The 19,694-nt window shown below is 44.7% G+C and overlaps 1 protein-coding gene across 1 annotated transcript in view; it reads right to left on the reverse strand.

Annotated features, from left to right (window-relative positions):
- The window catches only part of LOC138580919 (serine protease 33-like), a 393,743-nt gene that overhangs the window by 193,773 nt on the left and 180,276 nt on the right, over positions 1-19,694 (reverse strand). Inside the window, exon 3 of the mRNA XM_069651851.1 lies at positions 15,585-15,747. Coding sequence (XP_069507952.1) covers positions 15,585-15,747 — 163 coding nt within the window. The remainder of the gene's footprint in view (positions 1-15,584; positions 15,748-19,694) is intronic.

Consider the following 19,694-nt stretch of genomic DNA (forward strand, 5'->3'; position numbering starts at 1 on the left):
CGAGAAAGAGTCCAGAGGGGGGACAGGAGGCATCCAGGTGGATGTTGAAGTCTCCAAGAAGGAGGAGTTGAGTGGTTGAGGCCAGGAGTGAGGAGGAGAGATCCGCCCACTCAGAGAGGAAGGAAGAAATCTGACCAAGTGTCCGATAGATAGTAGCTACAGTAAGGGAATTGCTTGGGGAGAGAGAGAGATGGCAGACGAGGCATTCAAAAGAGGAGTAGGTCTGCGTAGCAGTAACAGAGGCAGGAATCCACTCAGGGAAGGTAAGGGCTACACCCACAACAGAGCAGTTGGGCCTGAGTGCGGAGAGGATCTTGTAGCCGTCCGGTAGAAGCGTATCAAAGCTGGTGACAGAGCTAGCCGTGAACCATGTCTCAGTGAGACCAAGGACATCAATGTCAAGTTCTTCAAGAAGGCAGCAGATATCAGAGGAATGTTTGACAGCAGAGCGAGAGTGAGCGAAGAGGCAGTACAAGGTAACAGGAGCCCAAACCTCAACATGTAGACTAGTTGTTCTACAGTATCACCTGTGCGCGGGACCTTTAAAGATGGTCACGCGCAACTCAGGGTGGCAGAGTAGGAGAAGACGTCAGCTCTTTTGCAGCGGTATGGGAGACATGTACCGGAGTGGCGGAGCAGAACAAACCGCTGAGACAGAAGGAGAGATGCAATGCGGGAGTAGAAAGTGCTGTGGAGCCACACAGAACCACGAGTGAGTTCCTGGTGCTAGGCAGCTCGAGGAGGCAGCATTCTCTGCTCCGGGCCCTAAAGGGAAGCAGGTATGTGACCGCAGAGCCGTAAAGCAAGCCGAAAGGACATTTGCACACTCCAGAGTTGGAGACAAGCGAGAGAGTAACACTGCAGAAGCGCAAACTGGACCGGAAATGCTGGAGAGAACTAGTGAGTAATCCCAAAGCCTGTGGGAACCCCCGGGCCTTCCGGCATCCCGGTGACCATGCCAACAGCCATTTGACTGTGATGAGATTGATAAAACCACAAGGAGATTGTCTGAATGCAGAAAAAGCAAAGCACAGATTCAAACCCCAATGAGCTACAGATACATGAGATGCAAGTGTGGGGCAAAGTTTGAGTGGACATTACCGCAGACAGCTAAACAAAGCTCAGAATGCTATATGCAGTTTTGGTAATACAGAGGAACTGTGAGATACTTAAGAAGTCCTGGCAGGGAAGTATAAATCACAAATGAAGTCCTGCCAGGCGAGTACACCAGCCAGTTGGAATTGCATAAAGTATCCTGCCAGGAGAGTATACCAGGTGATTTGCGAAGCTCTCAGAAATAGTAAAGGAGGACAGTGTTTTCTATACAAAGGAGAAACTTGTGATAAAAAAAAAAGGTAAGTGGGGTTGGGAGGGCGGGAGTGGGACGGGGAAAAAAAAAAAAGAAAAAACTACCTGCGTCCCCGTGGGGGACGAGGGAAGCCCCCAGCCGTGTGGAGGCACAGAGCGGGGATGGCCCCGCTCCGAGTCTCCACACGGCTGGAGGCTTCCCTTGTCCCCTGCCGGGGACGCAGGAGTAAGAAGGTAAATTGGGTGGGCGGTTTGGAGGGGGGGAGGGGAGGGCAGGGAAAAAAAAAGACTTACCCTTCCCCGCTTCGAGCCTCCTCATTGGCTGAGGGGCTGCCATGCCCCCTGCCGGGGACAAAGGCCGTGGAATCCTGATGGAGGGATTCCCGGCCGGGTAGGGACCTGCCGAGAGCCAATCAGAATGCTTGTTGCATTCTGATTGTCTCTCGCCGGGGTACTAATTTAGAATAGGGCCAGAGACGCATTTTCCCAAACCATTTACATGTAATAAAACTTCTTTGACTAAAACATGGCAACTTTGTGACCAGTTTCATTTCTGACCCTGCACCGATCTCATAGGGGTCTTCATCCCACTCATAAGACTAGGTGGCTTTGGTTTTCCCTAGTGGTATTCCGTCTCTGGAATTCAATGTCTGCCACCGGGAACCACCAGCCTCCTAGCATTCCAAAGAATAATACATTATTGACCCTATACAGCTTTGTGTACCATCTGTTGATTGATCTGTTCAGTACCTAACACTAAGAGACCTTCATCTGTACATTGCGCTTTACATGTTCTCTCAATATAAAATAGCATAACGGAAGGGATTGCACAATGGAGGACAGAAGAAACTTGTGCACTGGAGGACTAGGAGAAATTAGCACTGTTGAACCACCTGCAATCCTGCAGCCAGGTGACTAGAAGAGGACCAGCACATGAGTAGCAGCAGGATGGGCTCTGGGAGAAAGTATGCACTATCCTGAGTCCAAGTAAAGATATAATGATCATGACTCGCAGTGCCTCCACTGACGACAAGATGACACGTAAACCCTGCAATGGGGACTGGATGCCTGCGGTGAACAGCATATGAATAAATGCACCTTTAACTATTCTTGGCAAACACTCGAATAGTTATGGTGGGTTCATAAAGTCTTAAAAAACAACTTTCAACCTATTCTGGTATATACTTTTTTCGGTATGTAGCTATGTAGGTTTGGGAATTGTATAGCGCAAACTTTGCTGATGAGCAACATAGGACTATTTTCTGAAGAAATTACTCAAATCATGTTAAATAAATGTATAGGCATTTATACATACACCCATCTTTGTATACTAAATATGCATACACTAGTTTGACTATAATGAAAGCATATATCAAACTTGAAAATTATTCTATGCTGCAATAACAGTTCATTGGTGCGTTAAGCACCTAGGGGTCATATTCATTAAACAAAGACAGGAGGCCATTGCACTAAACATTAAATGAACTACTACCACCAACAGAGGGAAGCCAAATAGCTCCTCTTTGTTTTTGTGTTGGTGAGGAATGGTTGAAGCAGTAAAAATTTTAATATCCCCACCAGAAATGTGACCACCAATCCCATTGTATAGGGTTCATTTTCAGAAACACTCTTAAATCCAGTTACCAAGAGAAAAGATTTAAATATTCCAGTAAGCACCCTCAGTCACATGAATCTAATGTGTGATCAAGTTCGAGAATTCATATATATAAAAGGGTAAGAATGTCTGTGAAAATGGGTTGCAAGCACACACTTTACTCACACGATGGCAGTGTGGTTGAAAACAAAGAGAGAAAGCACAGGATGGATGATGCAGGCTGATGAAAGCACACCAAGAGCCGGGTCGGATCAACAACACAGGCTGACAGGTACCTGACAGTTGACACAATGGCACAGACCAAAAGAGAGATGGAAAGAAAGTCCACACATTCCAGGGGGAAAAAGAATGGGTTTCCAAGGTCCGAGCTATTTATGACATGGGTTCCTAACGCATCTCATCGACGAGTCCAAGTCGGACATTGAAGGACTATGGCTCCCCTTTTTGGACGCTTGGCTTGAGGTGGAGAGACTACACCTGTGGGAGCTCTTGATTATAATGGCACACCAGGAACTGTATATTGATTAGATGGTGAATCACATGAGACACATGCCGCAAGGCGGACAGAGTAAAACCCAAGGCTTCGGTGTGTCATTGAGTATAACCCTGATTAACCCCATAGGGCATAATGGGAGTGGGGAAGGCGCTAATTACGGCACCGTAAATTACGGTGCCGTAATTAGCACCAAGGCGGTTTAGCGCTATGGATTTTAACGCCTGCTAAAAGCAGCCGTTAAAAATGGTATCAGGCGTGAAGGGTTAACGACGGCGTTAACCCTTACCGCCTGGGTCGTAATGACCTCCAAGGTCATTTAGGTCTTTGACAAGGCGCATCATGCAGCCAATCCGGACGCACTTGTCCATCAGGAGGCCACCTTTCACAAATAACAGTGATGGATTTAGAATACAATGGTACAGCAATCTTTTTTAGTACCAGACACAATGGCCCTCATTACAACCTGGGCGGAGGACCATGGTGCTATTAGCACCATGGTCCATGCCGCTAAGGTTACGATTCCGCCATGGTGGATGGCGGAATTACCGCCCCATTACAAGGTGAGTGGGGCGGTAATTCCCCATTCACCAATGGCCCCTTCCCCATTCACATTTTTGCCCCATAGGGCATAATGGGAATGGGGAAGGCGATAATTACGGCACCGTAAATTACGGTTGCCGTAATTATCGCCAAGGTCCCTTAGCGGGTTGGTTTTTAACGCCTGCAAAAAGCAGGCGTTAAAGTCACCATCCCGCTAAGGGACCTTGTAATCAGGCGGTAAGTGTTTAACGGCACCGACGCTCTTTACGGCGCCGTTAAACACTTACCGCCTGGGTTGTAATGAGGGCCAATGGAAGGAACCCAATGGGCCTCATTACAACCCTGGCGTTGGACCATGGTGCTATTAGCACCATGGTCCATTCGGATTCCGCCATGGTGGATGGCGGATTTACCGCCCCATTCTAAGGTTGGCGGGGCAGTAAATCCCCATTCACCATGGCCCCTTCCCCATTCCCATTTTTGGCCCATAGGGCTCAATGGGAATGGGGAAGGCAAAAAGCAGGCGTTAAAGTGTGAATCTGGCGTTAAGGGTTTAACGGCGCCGCAGCCTTTTACGGCGCTGTTAACGCCTTAACGCCAGGGTTGTAATGATGCCCAATGTATCTACTTTCACCTGTTCATTAGCGTTTTGCAGAATCTGCACATGACCTAACGTTCAGTCATTTGTATATCTGAGAGGAGAGCTGATCGTAAGTTTAGACTCTGCCCCCACCTTCCTCTCTGCCAAACAAATACACCGGCACTTATGTCAGCATGACATTTTGATGCTGGCATAAATGCTCTGGATTCTTATTGGCTCCGCCTGCTTTTTACACCAGAGAAAAGTAGGAGGATGCTTTGATGCCATGTGCAATGGCGAGCAGCCTTTACTCAATTTGCAAGATGTAGAGAAAAGGGTGGCATAAAATAGTGTACGCCATGATTCTACACTACCTTTTTGCCCTCCTATGTCCAAATGCTGAAAATTAGGCAGACGGGGCCCGTTTACATAGGTGCGCTCCGCGTAAGTGGCACGAACTTCAAAAATGAGCCCTCAACATCTCTGTATCAAGGGCAGATGTAACAGTCAGTATTAGAGGCCCTCTGTATAATAATGTGACACGACCTCTGTATTAAATCAAAAACTAAATTTGGCCACTTCACAGTTCTAAAAAACATATATAGTGAGTGCTGCATGACAAACATAAAAGAACACCATGACCTTCCCATGGCCTCAGAACTGGGTAATGCAACCTCCGCCATTTTGAAAGCAAAACATGCTGGGGTTTGGTTCGAAGCAACTACAGATTATGATGATAAAAATATCTCCCCCTTTCCCCTGCTTCCTCAGGCGCCCCACTGGATATAACAAAACAGGGCTCTGGTAGTTTCCCATCCCAACTAGTGCAATGCAGATTATGCAGGAGCTCCAAAGATTGAGCACCAGCAACCCCATAGGATCCAAAATCAAGCTGCTAGACAGTGTTCCCATTTAAAAGTCGACCACAAGACCCTTACCAGTAAGAGCTCGAATGGCTGGTAGTGGATCAGAGAACACATTTTAAAATCCTCTCCTTATTTCATCGGACATGCCAGGGCAAATTCCAGTCTGTCATTATAGGCCCAACCACAACCTTAGACTTGCAGCATAAGCTCATCATCAAGGCTAATTTCAAACACGGAGGCGAGCCATGAAGGTCACTGGCCCATGACTGGGATTCACCTGACCCAGAGCTAGTGAATCGCCCAGCTGCTGAGTGTTTAAGAAAGCCATCAACACATCTGTTTTAAGGAATCTGTTGGTAGAAACTCATCCTACACCAGATCCCTCCATCCCACCTGAAGCAGTGTTTGGATCTTGACAGGTTTCTTCAGTGTCCCTTAGATTTCACAATGACCTGCTCACGCAGCTATAGGCTTCCAAATGATTGTGTGTATACCTCCATCACCACAAGAGACCAGCTATGCCTCCCAAACATCATTGAACTAACCTGCACAGGATCTTATGGTGAAATGTCAGTGTCAGTGATGACGATTGTTCAGTCCGTTTTTTACTCTGCCTTCCATTCCAATAGACTATTTGCCTTTCAATTGTTCCCTTATTTACAATTACATTCTTCAATCTCCCACAGTTAAAGAGTCAACCTCTGATCATTGAAGTCCTAATGTAATCTTCTTCCTTCTGACTGTGGTAATTCTCAAACCAGGGAGGCCAATCCGACGGTTTCTTATGTCTTTCTCTCTTATATCACACTCACAGTTATGAAGGGAATCAGTCGCAGTGTAATTGACATTTAAGATTCTATTATCACAGTCTCTTAAGAGGAAGATCACTGCTCTGGCTTCCCACGCTGGCTTTACATTCACCACCTTCTCTGAGACAAGAGAGATCCATGTTATTCGTATTCCCACTGGTGGCACTTTGTTGGTAATCACAGGGACGAGGGAGATTAGTCCCACGGCTTCCCAGGCTTACATTTTTGTATTTATCACTAAGATGAGGGCGAATACTTTGCGAACACTTTCTGTTTTCCGTAGCTTTAACTAGACTACTGGGACAAGGAAGATCAAGTTGGATGCTGCTCTTGGTTGGCCCCACTCCCTTATCGGTTTTCCCATGTTCCCTGTTACCTATATGTGTAGCAGGACATGTTACTGGTTCTTCCAGGGGCAGTTGATCACTGTGACAGCCTCTGTGACTTTTTGTCTCGCTTTCTCGTGCCCCACATCGACTCCGGGAGCCTCTCTGCAGCTGAACCCTATCAGCACCATTCTTGGACCAGTCGGTCCTCCTCCAGTAGGTCGCTCCACTGTTTTCCAACTTCAGTCTTCCTGGTAAGCCCTCAGTCAGTCGGGCTGCAGCGGATTCCCTCAGTCTAACCCTGGCGTCCTCCACAGTACTCGTCAGCTTCCCCAGCGTTTTGTCCTCTAACCCATTTCGAATCTCCCAGGCTCTCCAGTTTCACACCTGGTTCTTTTCCCTTTGTCTCTTTTTATCCAAATAACCTGAGCTGTCCCCAGCGTAAGATCACAGTCCTTCCCAAGTTTTGTTTGGCACATCTTCATCCTTCCTAGTGGCCTCCACGTCTCAGTACTTAGTGTGTGAATACTCAGTATGCATCCTCGAGCACTCTCCTTTGTCTCAATAATTTCAGGAAAGACTTGTAAATGTCCTGGACCTTAATTGATTTTACTGTGCTCAACCTCTGAGTAAGTATTAGATGGAGAATTACAATTTATAACAGTAGTGCTTTCATATGGGATAATAATACTTTGAGGACGTCTTCAAGTCTCAGGGATGAGAGGGCAAAGGGGTTCCTGAATGGAAAGGGAGACCCCATCCCCAGAAAGGAGTCTTTCCCTGTGAGGTCCACCCACTTTTTACTACCCCTAGGTGGATTATTGGGTAGCATCCTCACCTTCCTAGCCTCACAGGGAAGGGCTCACCACTGGGGAGTACTGACAAGATTCTGTGAATCGTCACAGCAGTTTCTCCCCCACCATCCAAGTCTCAGGTCTTCATGACGAACTCTGCAGGCTCACTTAAAAAGGGTTCTCTCTTAACCTCCACCAATGGATGTAGGCTGCACATTATCATGACCTGCATTTTCATGAATCTAGGGTTAGATTAATAATGATCCCTGGCAATCCCTATTCACCTTTATGCACCAACCTCTTACTTTTACTACCCTTTTTTCTGGGGGGGCCCACAACCCAAAACCCCTGCTTCCCCTTGCTAAAAACCCACCCCAAACCCCTCCCCACAAGATGTAACCCTTTACCCCGACCCCCACACATAGTTTCTTTAAAAAATGTGTTATTTTTCCTTATTTATGTTTCGTTATAAATGAATTTGGTGTTTTTTTGTTATTAATACTGTATACCGTTGAAGGCTTAACTTAATGTTCCATCATTCAGTGAAGTGAGTGAAAGGTTTATGCAGTAACTTAAAGTGTGCACCAGGGTAATCTATGTTTAGTGAAAGGTGAAATTTTTATAGCTTTTTACTATGTTTTTAATTAATTTTTTATAGTGTCTTTTCGATTTATTAGATTTTAGTTGCTATAAAGCGTTTTGTTTTTAATGAAACATACATTTGATATGTAAGATCTGTGATTTCTAGTAGACTGTTGCTCGCTAACTAGCAATATGCCATTTTTCAACCCCACTGAGACTCGGGGCTTCATTATGAGGTGGGCGCAAAGGGATACCGGGCATCGGTAAGGACACCGGTGCCGGTAATCCCTTTGTGCCCTATTCCGAGTTCCCTTACCGGGTCCCTTTCATAACGCCTGGTTTTACCAGGCGTTATGGACGGGACCCGTTAAGGGACTTTAGAGCTAATAACGGTACTGCAATTTGCGGTACCGTTATTAGCGCCTTCCCCCTTTCCATTGATCCCTATGGGGGCTCAAATGGGAATGGGCAATGGCTTTTTCACTGGGGACTTAACGGTCCCGCAAAGGTCGGAATAGACCGGTAAGTCCCCATTGAACCAGGGCAGACTCGGTACCGGTATTGGAGGTAGTCATGGTGCAAATACCGCCATGATTACCTCCATACTCGGAATGAGGCCCTCAGACACCAATTTAAATAGTGGTGCAGGGCTGTAAAAGTGACAAAACGTCTCTCTTTGCATTAATGTGAGACTTGACAGTGAATTTTAAGGTAGCTTAGAAGTGTTTCAGTGTGGTGCCCGTGCCACATTTGGTAGTGATGTGTTATGCCACAATCTAACTGAAATCTTGCATCAAGAACAGCTGTTACAAATGCAGTCTGTTGGATGAATGATGGATTGGACTTATTTACCTGTCATTTTGGATTTCTTTTTTTGATGAGCAAAAGTGACAGAAAGTGTATGGGATGAAAACAGTTCTGTCTAATGGCAACTGCATCAGTGTCAGTACATGAATGAGGGTCGGTTAAGTTGAAGGCTGTAACTGCAAAAAGTGAAAACAGGGATTGGGCAGGGCTGCCACATGGGCACATTCGGTGTTGCAGAGGGAGAAGACACATGTGGACACTTGGCATTGGGGGGCTGCATAGGGAGACATCAGGGGTTGATGAGGAGGTACTGCACAACGGGGCTTCAGGAGGTGGGTGGACCACCCACCTAGAACAGTCCACAACATGCAAGTGCTGCAGCACTGCAAAACACACAGAGGCAGCTTGTGACAATTCATCCAAAATGGGCAACAATGCAATGCCCTGTCACCATTTATGTAAGAGCCAGAGGAGGGAAGGCCATGTAAGACTTGATCACTCCCTCAGCTGTAGCAAGAAACTGAAGAAGTGGTCCTGGGCCAGTCGGTGTTAATAGATACACAGTATACCATTTTCAAGGAGTAACCTAGTCTGGACTTGCCAAATGAACATTGCAAAGCAGAGGCATTTTGCTTCTCAATAGTTGTATAGCCCACTGAGTTTGATAGCTGGGGCTCTGCAGGACAATTTTTGTAAAGGGGGCACTCCTGGACACATCAACTATTAAGGGCAGCAAAGGGTGCTGAATTCATGCCCCTGACACATGTGCCGGAAGCATGACGTAGCTAGGTTTGTTGATTGACACCTTTTATTCCTGCATCTTCCTTGCTTGCACAATGTGGAGTCCTCCTACAAATCTGACAGTGATGTGGAGTCCTGAGTGCTGGTGAACACATGAGAAAATAATATATAATAGTGTGCGCATATGTGAATGTGTGTGCATTTGTGTATGTGCATGTGTGTGAATACAACCTGTATGGATGTGTGGGGAGGGAGAAATGAATCCCTGTACTGGGGGAGCTGGGGTGAGGAGTCAGGGAGGTGCAGGCTGTGAGATATATTGTATGTGAAACCTGATACATTTTGGACACTGGCTGCAAATTAATGCTTTTCAGGGCAACACAGGCATACATTGGGTCTCCTTACACTAGTGATGCAGGCAATATTGGCCATAGCCAACATAAGTGTGTTCTTATATTCGCAATAGTATATATTGATTCAATCAGCATGACAATGGGTCTCATTACGACCCTGCCAGTCAGGAAACAACGGTGGCGGTAAAACTGCTGCCACTGTTGTTTCCAGACCAGCTGATTCAGAGTCCTGCAGGTGGGAGGTGTCATCCCCGCCAGGTCTGACCTGGTGGGTTTAACACCACCCGCCTGCAGGCAGACATGGAAACACTGGCCCTGTCATAGACAGAACCAGTGTTTCCATGTTTTCCATCCCCATGGAGTCCTATTGGACTCCATGGAAATGGGAATTTACAGAATTACTCCTCTGGAATTACCGGGCCACTGGGGTTATAATGATTCTGGCAATCACGGAGGCGGAATGGTAATATGGATGCGGCGGCAGCCTGCCGGTTTTTCGGGCACAGCAAAAGCCGGACTCGTAATGAGGCCAAATGTCTTCTTTCAGTGACAAAACTATCATTATTGAACATAGCCAACATGAGTGTGTTCTTATAGGGACAATACTGGTATGTATTGGCACAGCCAGCATGGCAAGAGTTATCCTCTCAGACAGCCGTTCAGACCATACCCAATTGATGATTTGGATGACACATAAATGACATAGATAGAGCAAGTTGACTGACTGCAAAGCAAGAAATAAATTACATCATTACCGACATCAAGATAAAGCCGCATTATACATGAAGCACATATTCATCCATTCATGAAGTTACACGAACATGCACTAGTTTACTACATATAGCCACGAAGCACATGCCTATGACTCACATAGGTACAGGACGGACACAGATAAATATTTCTTTATATTCATATCTTTCGCCAAAGCTGAAACCACAAGATGCAAAGAGTTCATATATTTAGCTTGCACATTTGACTGCCACTAACATAGAGAAGCCATAGGGAATGATATGGAAGCTATAGGTCTATGAAACGAGTGACAAAGGAGAGACAGGCTTCGGGTACATGGAAAAGCTGACATGATCGCCTAGCCAGCAGCATGCAGAGACAAGGCACCCAGCCAAGGACAAGTGTAGACGGAAAGTTCCAGTTAACAAGACAATGAGCCACCTACAGAAAATCAGGCTACAATCCTCATAATTACAAGCAGGACAGCTCCATTTCATAGTCCCCACAAACATGACCCGGCCGAACAGGACAATGCCCATTCAACCAAGGTGGATGAAGAGGACTGTTTCCATCAAACCAGAGGGGGAAAAGTTACAAGTGTTGCCTGCGAACTGAATGCATTCTCCCAGTGTTAGGTGATCAGAGATAGCAACATGAGGGAACACTTCACAATTTCATGTTCATTCCCATTGCTTTGAAAAGGTACACTCAGTCTGGGAACCAACCAGGGTTCCAGGGTTGGGAGGACACATTCTGCCCAATCCAGTTTCACCTTTCAAGTGGGGATATGATTTGTTGCAATGCGACCGTCCAACATTTGATACTAGTAGAGGTGGTCCAAGGAGGAGCCACTAGATATGGCTATCCAATGGTAGAACTAACCTGCATAGCTCCCATATGTAGCCTACCCAAACTGACTAATGTAAATGTGTGATAGGTTTCTGGATTTGTAACACCACACCAGGATAAAACTAGGCGACACATGCTTACAAGACGAGAGCTCCGGAGGATACTTGTTTTTCTGGTGTTATCCCTGTCATTTTGTTTGCTAATAAAAGCCAGTAACTTTGCCCCATGGCCGAGTCTTCTGTTCTTGTGGCAGGGAGTCTTTGATGGGCCCAAGTGTTCTCTGCTGATAATTGGGGTGACTGCTAGAGAGCCCCGGCCACACCTATACATCACAGTGCCAATACTGGAATTATTGGGCACAGCAAGCAATGCTGGTTTCCTAAAGAGACAATGTTGCCACTATTGTGTACAGCCAACATGAGAGGAATCTTGCAGTTGCAATACTGACATCTATTGGCACAGTCAGCATTATAATGTCATCTTACAGTGGCAAGACTGACATAGTTGTGGGCAGATAATGATGGTGTGTTCTTACAGTGGAAATACATGTATAATTGTAGACAGCCACCATGGGAATGTCTTCTTACATTTCAGCATTGTAGGGCACAGACAACATGAACGTGTTCTTAAAGTGGAATTACTGAGCAAAGGACAACATGAGTTTGTACTTATAGTGGCACACAAAGGCATTATTGGACATTGCCAACGTGAGTGTGCTTTTAGAGTGACAACACTGGAATGTGTTATCACAGCCAGCATGGCAATTCCGTTTTACAGTGACACTACTGCATTATTTCATACCACCAACATGCAAGGGTCTTACAGTTGCAAAACGGGCATGTATCGGTACAGCAGCATGACAATGTCATTTTACAGTGGCAATACTGACCTTATTGTGCACATATAATGATTCTGTGTTCTTACAGTGGAAATACACATGCATACTTAAAATGAAAGCATGGCAGAGGATCTGAGATCTGAGCCCTACTGAGGGGGATCCGGGGTGAACAGTGAGTCACCTGAGAAATAATACCCTATGAGGAATTGGATGCATAAATAATATATAAACATTGTGGTGAAAGGTTCTTGGCCCGGCTAATGGGGATCTGAGGTGAATAGCGAATCACCTAAGAACTTGAGTATTCGTGATAATCTGAAAGAGGAAAATAGCGTATTGTTTGTTTGTCGAATCAGGTCCCCTGAATGAAGGGACTTTGAAAAGCAAAGAGACTTGGGCACGGAAGGCCCTGATGCTAATGACTGAATTGAATCCTCGTGCTAGAGAAGCCAGAGACTGTATTAAGCTTGAGTGTACCGCCTTGTGCCATGCTGAAAACATGAGGAAGGGAGACCAACGGCCTGACATCCTGACATATCATTTTGTGAACACTTCTTTCTTTTTTGTAACATTGTTTCCCAGATTATTTGTATTTAGAGGTAAGTATTGGCAATATGTTTATTAGTATAGGCCCTTTTATTTTGACAAGACACTACGAGGACTGCGTTATTATTATTGTATGGCCGCATCTTGCTCACATCTGTAGATTTAGGATTAGATAGGCGTTTTTTAAACCCATTTTTGAAGTTCAATAAAGACCCTTGAACTGTGGTCACTTGTGTCTTTCTTACTGTTGATACCATGCCTTACTTAGAGTGCTTGGCAAGAAATATTCTCTCTTTTTCAAATAATTGCAAACCAAAAGTAATCAGGATGATACTGAGCTAACTATATCCTGTCTGGCAAAGACCAGTATGTGTTAACTTGATTTATTTTAAAGACAGTGCTGCAATTCCCTTCCTAAAAATGTAAGTTGTTGCATAATTCATAATTACAGTATTGCTACTGTAAAACACTGGATTATCTCAATATTTTTCAGGAAAGTTGAAGTTGGTGTATCTAAATCTCATAGTGTAAACTAAATTTCATTTTGTCGGTGAAAGTGCATCATTTTGACGAGTGAACAGTTTTGAAAATGGACATGATCACACGACAAAATGCTTTTGATGGAGGACCTAGTTCCGTGACCTCCTGTACAACTGGTACTCAACCCATGAGCTGATGCCAAACTCCTTGACAATCTCTCTAATCACCCGGTTGCTTTATACCAGCTCCCCTGAAAGTGAGAGGGGTGCAAAACTACAATATTCCACCTAGTTTGCCAACTACTCTGCCTGCTCACCATCCACTCTGCTTGGCTGCTTATTTTCTTGCCTCTTACATAATGTATACACAAATTGAACTGGAAGTTTACACAAAGTAGTGATCAATAGTATATCCAGTCTTTGCTTCTACAGATCTACTGCAATACCATACACTGCAGTTCGCTTCCAGAGCTCGCTTTGCTCTATGATTATGATTGCATTATATATTAGCAGGGAGAGAGCTGATTAGCAGGGAGAGAGCTGGGCAGTCGGGCTAGGTACGGAAACAGAATCTGCAAGCAGATACCCACATTTCATGCCGGGCTGCTGTGCCTGTCCCCAGCCTTCACCCTGTCCTTGGAGGCAATGCCCCATGACAAGTTTCCACTGGAGTGCCATACCTCAACCCCCTTGCCACTCAACTGCACACCTCCTTGCTCAAAATTAGGTCCTGAAAATAATGATTTCCAATTGCGAAATATATGGGTAATTTCTTTTAAAAGGGAAGCATGAATTGCACACTTAAAAACAAACAAACAAAAGTATCAGAACCCCAGGTGGCAGCTCTAAGTACTAACAGTGATACATGTCACTTTTATGCATGCACAGAGCTGGAATGCTGTGCTTACCCGACTCAGGCTTGAGGGCCAGTAGCGGCCGCTACTGGCAGGCCCAGTAGCAGCCCTGCCCACCCCTCACCTCCCCTTGAAAGTGGTCATTAACGCTATATTGAAAACAGTTGATATCAATTAGCCTGTCTGCTGCAAAACCATAGTATGTACTTAGACTCAGGTTTTGATTTTCCTTGAACTTTTCGGTTTTATGAAACTTCTGCACTTCTTACACAGCAAATGTTGGGTCAAGGATACAATATGAAGGACAAAGCTCTGTGCAACACCGGCTGCATCCAGCTGCACAGAGCCTAGCACTGAAAACATTTTTCAGAGCCTTATTATATCTATTTATGTCCGTTCATGCACCTAACATTTTACATACAGTCCTGTCTTACTTCAGTTTGGTGACTTTTAAAGTTCTAGCGCAAAATTGCTAATCAAATAAGTGTGTTTGCTAATCAAGAAAACTTGAATTAGCAAATTCTGCTAATCAATTTTTGAAAACTAATGTATGCCTTGTACCCATACCGCCACTTGGAATGTCCACCGGATTACAAGTGGTGGTAGAAGGTGTTGATCCCCATTCTATGGAGTCCTATTGGATTCCTTGGGGGAATTTGGCCATGTATTAAAGGCGCTGTTATTACTAGCGCCTGTAATATCAGTGTTTTCCAGTAAGGAGGCAGAATGACCTCCAGCTTTTAGCTGGAGGTCCTTCCAACCACCCCACTGGTAGACTTGTACTTTGCTGGTGCGGTAACGTGCCATTAAATGGAATTACCGGCAAGGTATTACCGCACTGGCAAGGTCATCATGACTCCCAAAGACTGATATCCCCAAAAACCAGAGTCATGATAGACATTAATGTACAAACTTCCCACCAGGCGCAAGACCTGGAAGACTATAGTTGGACAATTGGGTGGGGGTCAGAAACCAGCCACCACTTCAGTCAGGGAAGGAACATTGCTATCGAATACTTTTTCTGGTCAACTTTATGTTAGCTTTCTTGGGTAAGTAGATAGTTAAGATTCATCTTTTGGGACAGAGGACGGTATGCTTTTTGTAGGATTTATGACTAGCACTAGCCAAACTTCTTTCTTTTTAGATAGTGCTAAGATTTACATTAGCACTAGAGTTAGAATAGGTCTTCTTCTTATGTTCAATAAAACTTTACTGTTTTGCCATTACTTCTGGGCTGCCTCCTGAGTCCGATTTACCACACTTGTAAACAACATATGCACTCTGCACTCTCACCACTTGCATTAATAACTATGAGAGAGGAAAGAAGAGACCGCGCTCACACCATCGCAATCGCCCAATCGTCCTCAGCTTCTTCTGTGGTGTGTGGATCTTTATTACAGATAGCCAGGGCCATACAAATGTTTAAGTGAATTATTTGGATTATGGTCACAAATCCAACTGGTGGTACTTACTTTGCAATGCAGTGAGCCGCTGAGACAACCCAATTATTGCTGATTAGGGACCCTCCGCAATGGTGGCTCCCACTTTTCTGCAAACTGATCTGCCAGGGCCATTGTCCAGTCTGGGCATTCTGTCCACCAACAATGCGACTCGAAATAACAGGCTTCCCACAAACTAGTAAGAGACAAAAATGCAGGCAATCATACACAACAAGCAGTGCCCCACAAGATGTACATTGCAATGGTATTTCGTGTGCCCAGCGAGTAGCCATCACATCTGCAACTTTCCTTTTTGGAACAACATACTGCCATTGCACCAATCCAACTCATTACCCAAGTTCCTGCAGGGAATTCTTTTCCTGGAATTGTATTATGAAGAGGGACATTATGCCAAAACATGGTTCCAAGTGGAGAGCAATGCTAGGAATGTGAATGAAAGAAGTGAAAGTATGCTACGAAGGTCTATTGCAAGCAAGTAGCTATGCCAGGAGCTGCAGAGCAAGCAGAGGGAGAATGCCAGGAATTGTTCCACTGGAGATCAATTATGCCAGGATGTTTTTGAAAGCGGAGGAATTATGCTGAGCATTGTTCCCAGAGGAGAAATCATGTGCCCATAACTGTAATGCAAGCAAAGGGTTCTAGGTCATTTGGTCGAAAAAATAAATGGTCGACAGGACAAATGGTCGACACCAAAACGTCGACAGGTCAAATGGTCGAATGTTTTTTTTGTTGGTTTTTTTCATTTTTTTGGGGGGGGGTCCCCCCAACCCCCTTTCTTTTGCTAAAACCCCCTTTTTTTCCCTAAACGAAAACCTAAAAAATATATATATAAATAAAAAACAATTCGACCATTTGACCTGTTGACCAAATTGTGTCGACCATTTGTCCTGTCGACCATTTGTCTGTCGACCATTTGACTGGACACCCAAGCAGAGTATTTTTATCAGGCCAGCTGAGCATATCTTTCCACTTACAAACAGATTTACCAGAACCCATCACAACCATGAACATCACTCCTCTGCCCTTGCTTGAAAACCACTTCCTCAATGTTCCTATCCTCTTAGATCCCAAACCTTTCATTACCACTCCCCCTTTCAGCCCTGCCACCACCACACACATGACCCACAACCTAGCTACCCCAGTAACACAAGCACTACCGAACACCGGGTGGGTTTTGGGTGGGAAGACTCTTGGGTGTGGCAATGCTGCATTTAAGAGTAAAGCTCTCAATTTCTTTCGTTTTTTTTCAAGTTCTTCTTTTGAATTTCTATTAGAATTAAGTGTCTTAATCTTTTGTTTTAAACCACTTCTTCTTCTCACCATGACTTGCTGATGATAGAATCATATAAAGCTGCCATTGTGGGCCCACCGTGGCTGCACGTAAGGATGGCAGTAGCTTAACCAGAATCGGTAAACAAAGGACTTCATAGGACACACATTGTTAATGAAAAATGTGACTGACTGTTTAGTGGTGAGAAATTACATTTTCCTTTTTCTTTAACTCTCTTAGATAAATCACTTGCGTGTGTGGAGTTGAAAAACGACCCTCCCTTGCAGCACTAAAATATCAATTTTCAGCTCTAGAATTCTCATTGTGTGGTCACGTTTTTTGAGAAGGGGTCTCTCTGCAAAGACTGATGTACAATTATAAGAATTGAACTACACAATAAATAGTTTTATATTGATGCAATTTTAGACTCTAGAAAAGCTTGCACATTGTATGCTGATCATATAAAACAATGTTGTAAAAAACGAGTTTGTAATTATGTTAGAATTTAACACTGTAATTTCGAAATTGAGATTTACTGGGGCACAAGATTACAATGGATTTGAACTATGAATTGTAATTATAATGTGGCAATGTAATCATTTGACAGTAGAACACTAGCTTACAACAAGTCGATTTCCTACTAGAATCGTTTTCCAGAACATTCTTTTCTTCTAGTTTTTTGGTAAAGTTTGTAACCAAACAGAAATGAGATTTACCAACAAGAATTGTTGAATAAGTTTAGTTTTCATTCCAGTCAGGTAGGGGCAGATCATGTTGTCCTAATACTTATTATATATCAATACAATAAGAGTTCAAACTCACTTTCTAAAGGAGTGCAGGATAACCTTAGTAGACAGACCTGATATGCATACATAGTTCAAAAATCAAACCAATAAGTAGGCTTGTGGAAAAGTGCCCAACCTTAATCTTGAGGTTAAGGATAGTGGGGCACAAGGACTGGGTATCAACATCTGGTGTAGGGCTCGGGAGCAGAGTAGGGCATTTCCCCGGGTCCACACCACCCTTTCCGAAGGGTCTGGCAGGCAATAGAAGCATGAGGCTAACAATCAGTGTGGGCCCTTTGAGGAGCGCAGGGAGACTCGAGAGCGGCGATCACAGAACAACTGGCCCTGTGTGCAGGAGACAGCCAGCCATTTACTCACCCTGTTGAAGTTTGTGAGCACAGTGGACAGACAAATCTGTTTGTGAGCACTGGAACATGCAAACATAGAGGCAACGCAAAGCACACGTCTCTGCTCCATGGGGCACTCAGCATCCGCTAGAATCACATTCAAGATGGGGCCAGCCCCAGACATCAGCTCACTTTTTGGAACCGCATAGGGAGGGGGAGGAGCCAACACACCTTCTGCTTACTACCACAAATTCAAACCCACCACAATGAGATAAACTATTGTAGAAACACTTCATAGAGATTCAAGAGGAGTGGTCCTTAGGAAAGGGGCCACACCCCTATTGGAGCTTCTCAGGTTCAGAAGATGGGTCTCAGAGTCAGGAGAGAGAAGAGGTGCAAAATAAGCTATAGGAGAAGGAAGAGGTGACTTGGAGGAGATAAGGGAGAGTGGCTTAGAAAACGAAAGGAGGAGGGGGATAAAGCGGGCATAATTAAGGGGGATGGGGATGCTAAAGATCAGGACGAGGAGGTGAGCGATCTGCAGGAGGATGTGCTTTGTTATTCGGAGGAGGAGGTGACACAACAGGAGGAAGATGTAAAAGAACGAGGAGTGGAGTGCAGAGATGCAGTGGAGAAGGTGGCGAGACATCAGGAAGAGAGGGTAGAAAGAAGGAAAGAGAAAGATAATAGACATTAGCAGGAGGGTAAGCTGACAAAGAAGGTCGGGATAAGTCAGAGAGTAACCTTCACAGCCAGAGTCAGAGATGGAAGCTACCCCAGATTCTGCCTACTTCTTCGGTACCATTTAGGATGGGAGGAGGTATGAGCAAAGGGCAAGAAACGAAGACATAACAGAAGTGAAAAGAAGTCAGAAACCCACAAGCGAAGACAATAGAGAAGAGGCCCCAAGGTTGTATACTATTATTGAGGCACAAGTAGGACAACCAAAAGGGGAGGTTGTGAATTAGCCAGAAACCCACTAGGCTGAAGATAGAAGCCCCTCCCCAGCCAATCACCCAATGAACAGTTGTAGGCCTTGTGGCCCTTAGATTCCTCCCTCTGGTCACTGAGATGTGTGCATTGGTTACATGCAGTCCCTGGAGGAGAACCAGAAGGAGAAACTGAACAAAAAGAAGATATCAGACATTGGACCTTGTGACAAGAAGTGCAGGGGGCACTAACCCATACTAGACTGTGAGCCATTGAAGACACGCCCTCCAAGAATTGCTGGCGAGGGTGGGGACCAGACATTGAGACTGTTGAGCCCAAGTACTACCGTTTGCTTGCTTTACTCATTTGAACCCATTGATACACCATCCTTTTATTATTTTCAGAGTTACTGCCCTTTCTTGTGTTCTTCTTAAAGGATCCTCTTAAAACTGTGACATTGGGTCCATGTTTTTCATGTAGTCCCACTCAGCTCATGACAGACTTAAATTACAAAGAGCTGGCAGTGATTTTCCTGGCAAAAGCAAGAAAAGAGGACAATAATCCGGGTGTCCTCTACAACTTAAAAACCTTCAACAAATCTAGTGACCAGTGCTCAAATCAAGTGGCTTATTGTGCATTTAATGTTTATTCTTTTCAATTAAGCAATCCGTTTCAAATTCAATGATATTATTTGTAATATTGATTTAAATTATCAACAAGCAGTAAAGAAGAAGGCCTTCAAAGGATATAGAATATCCTTCCCCTGTAAAAGGTACCAGCAAAGTTTGAA

Source organism: Ambystoma mexicanum, chromosome 3p (assembly GCF_040938575.1).
Source record: "Ambystoma mexicanum isolate Mex_15411 chromosome 3p, UKY_AmexF1_1, whole genome shotgun sequence".
In the NCBI taxonomy this organism is placed as follows: Eukaryota; Metazoa; Chordata; class Amphibia; order Caudata; family Ambystomatidae; genus Ambystoma; species Ambystoma mexicanum.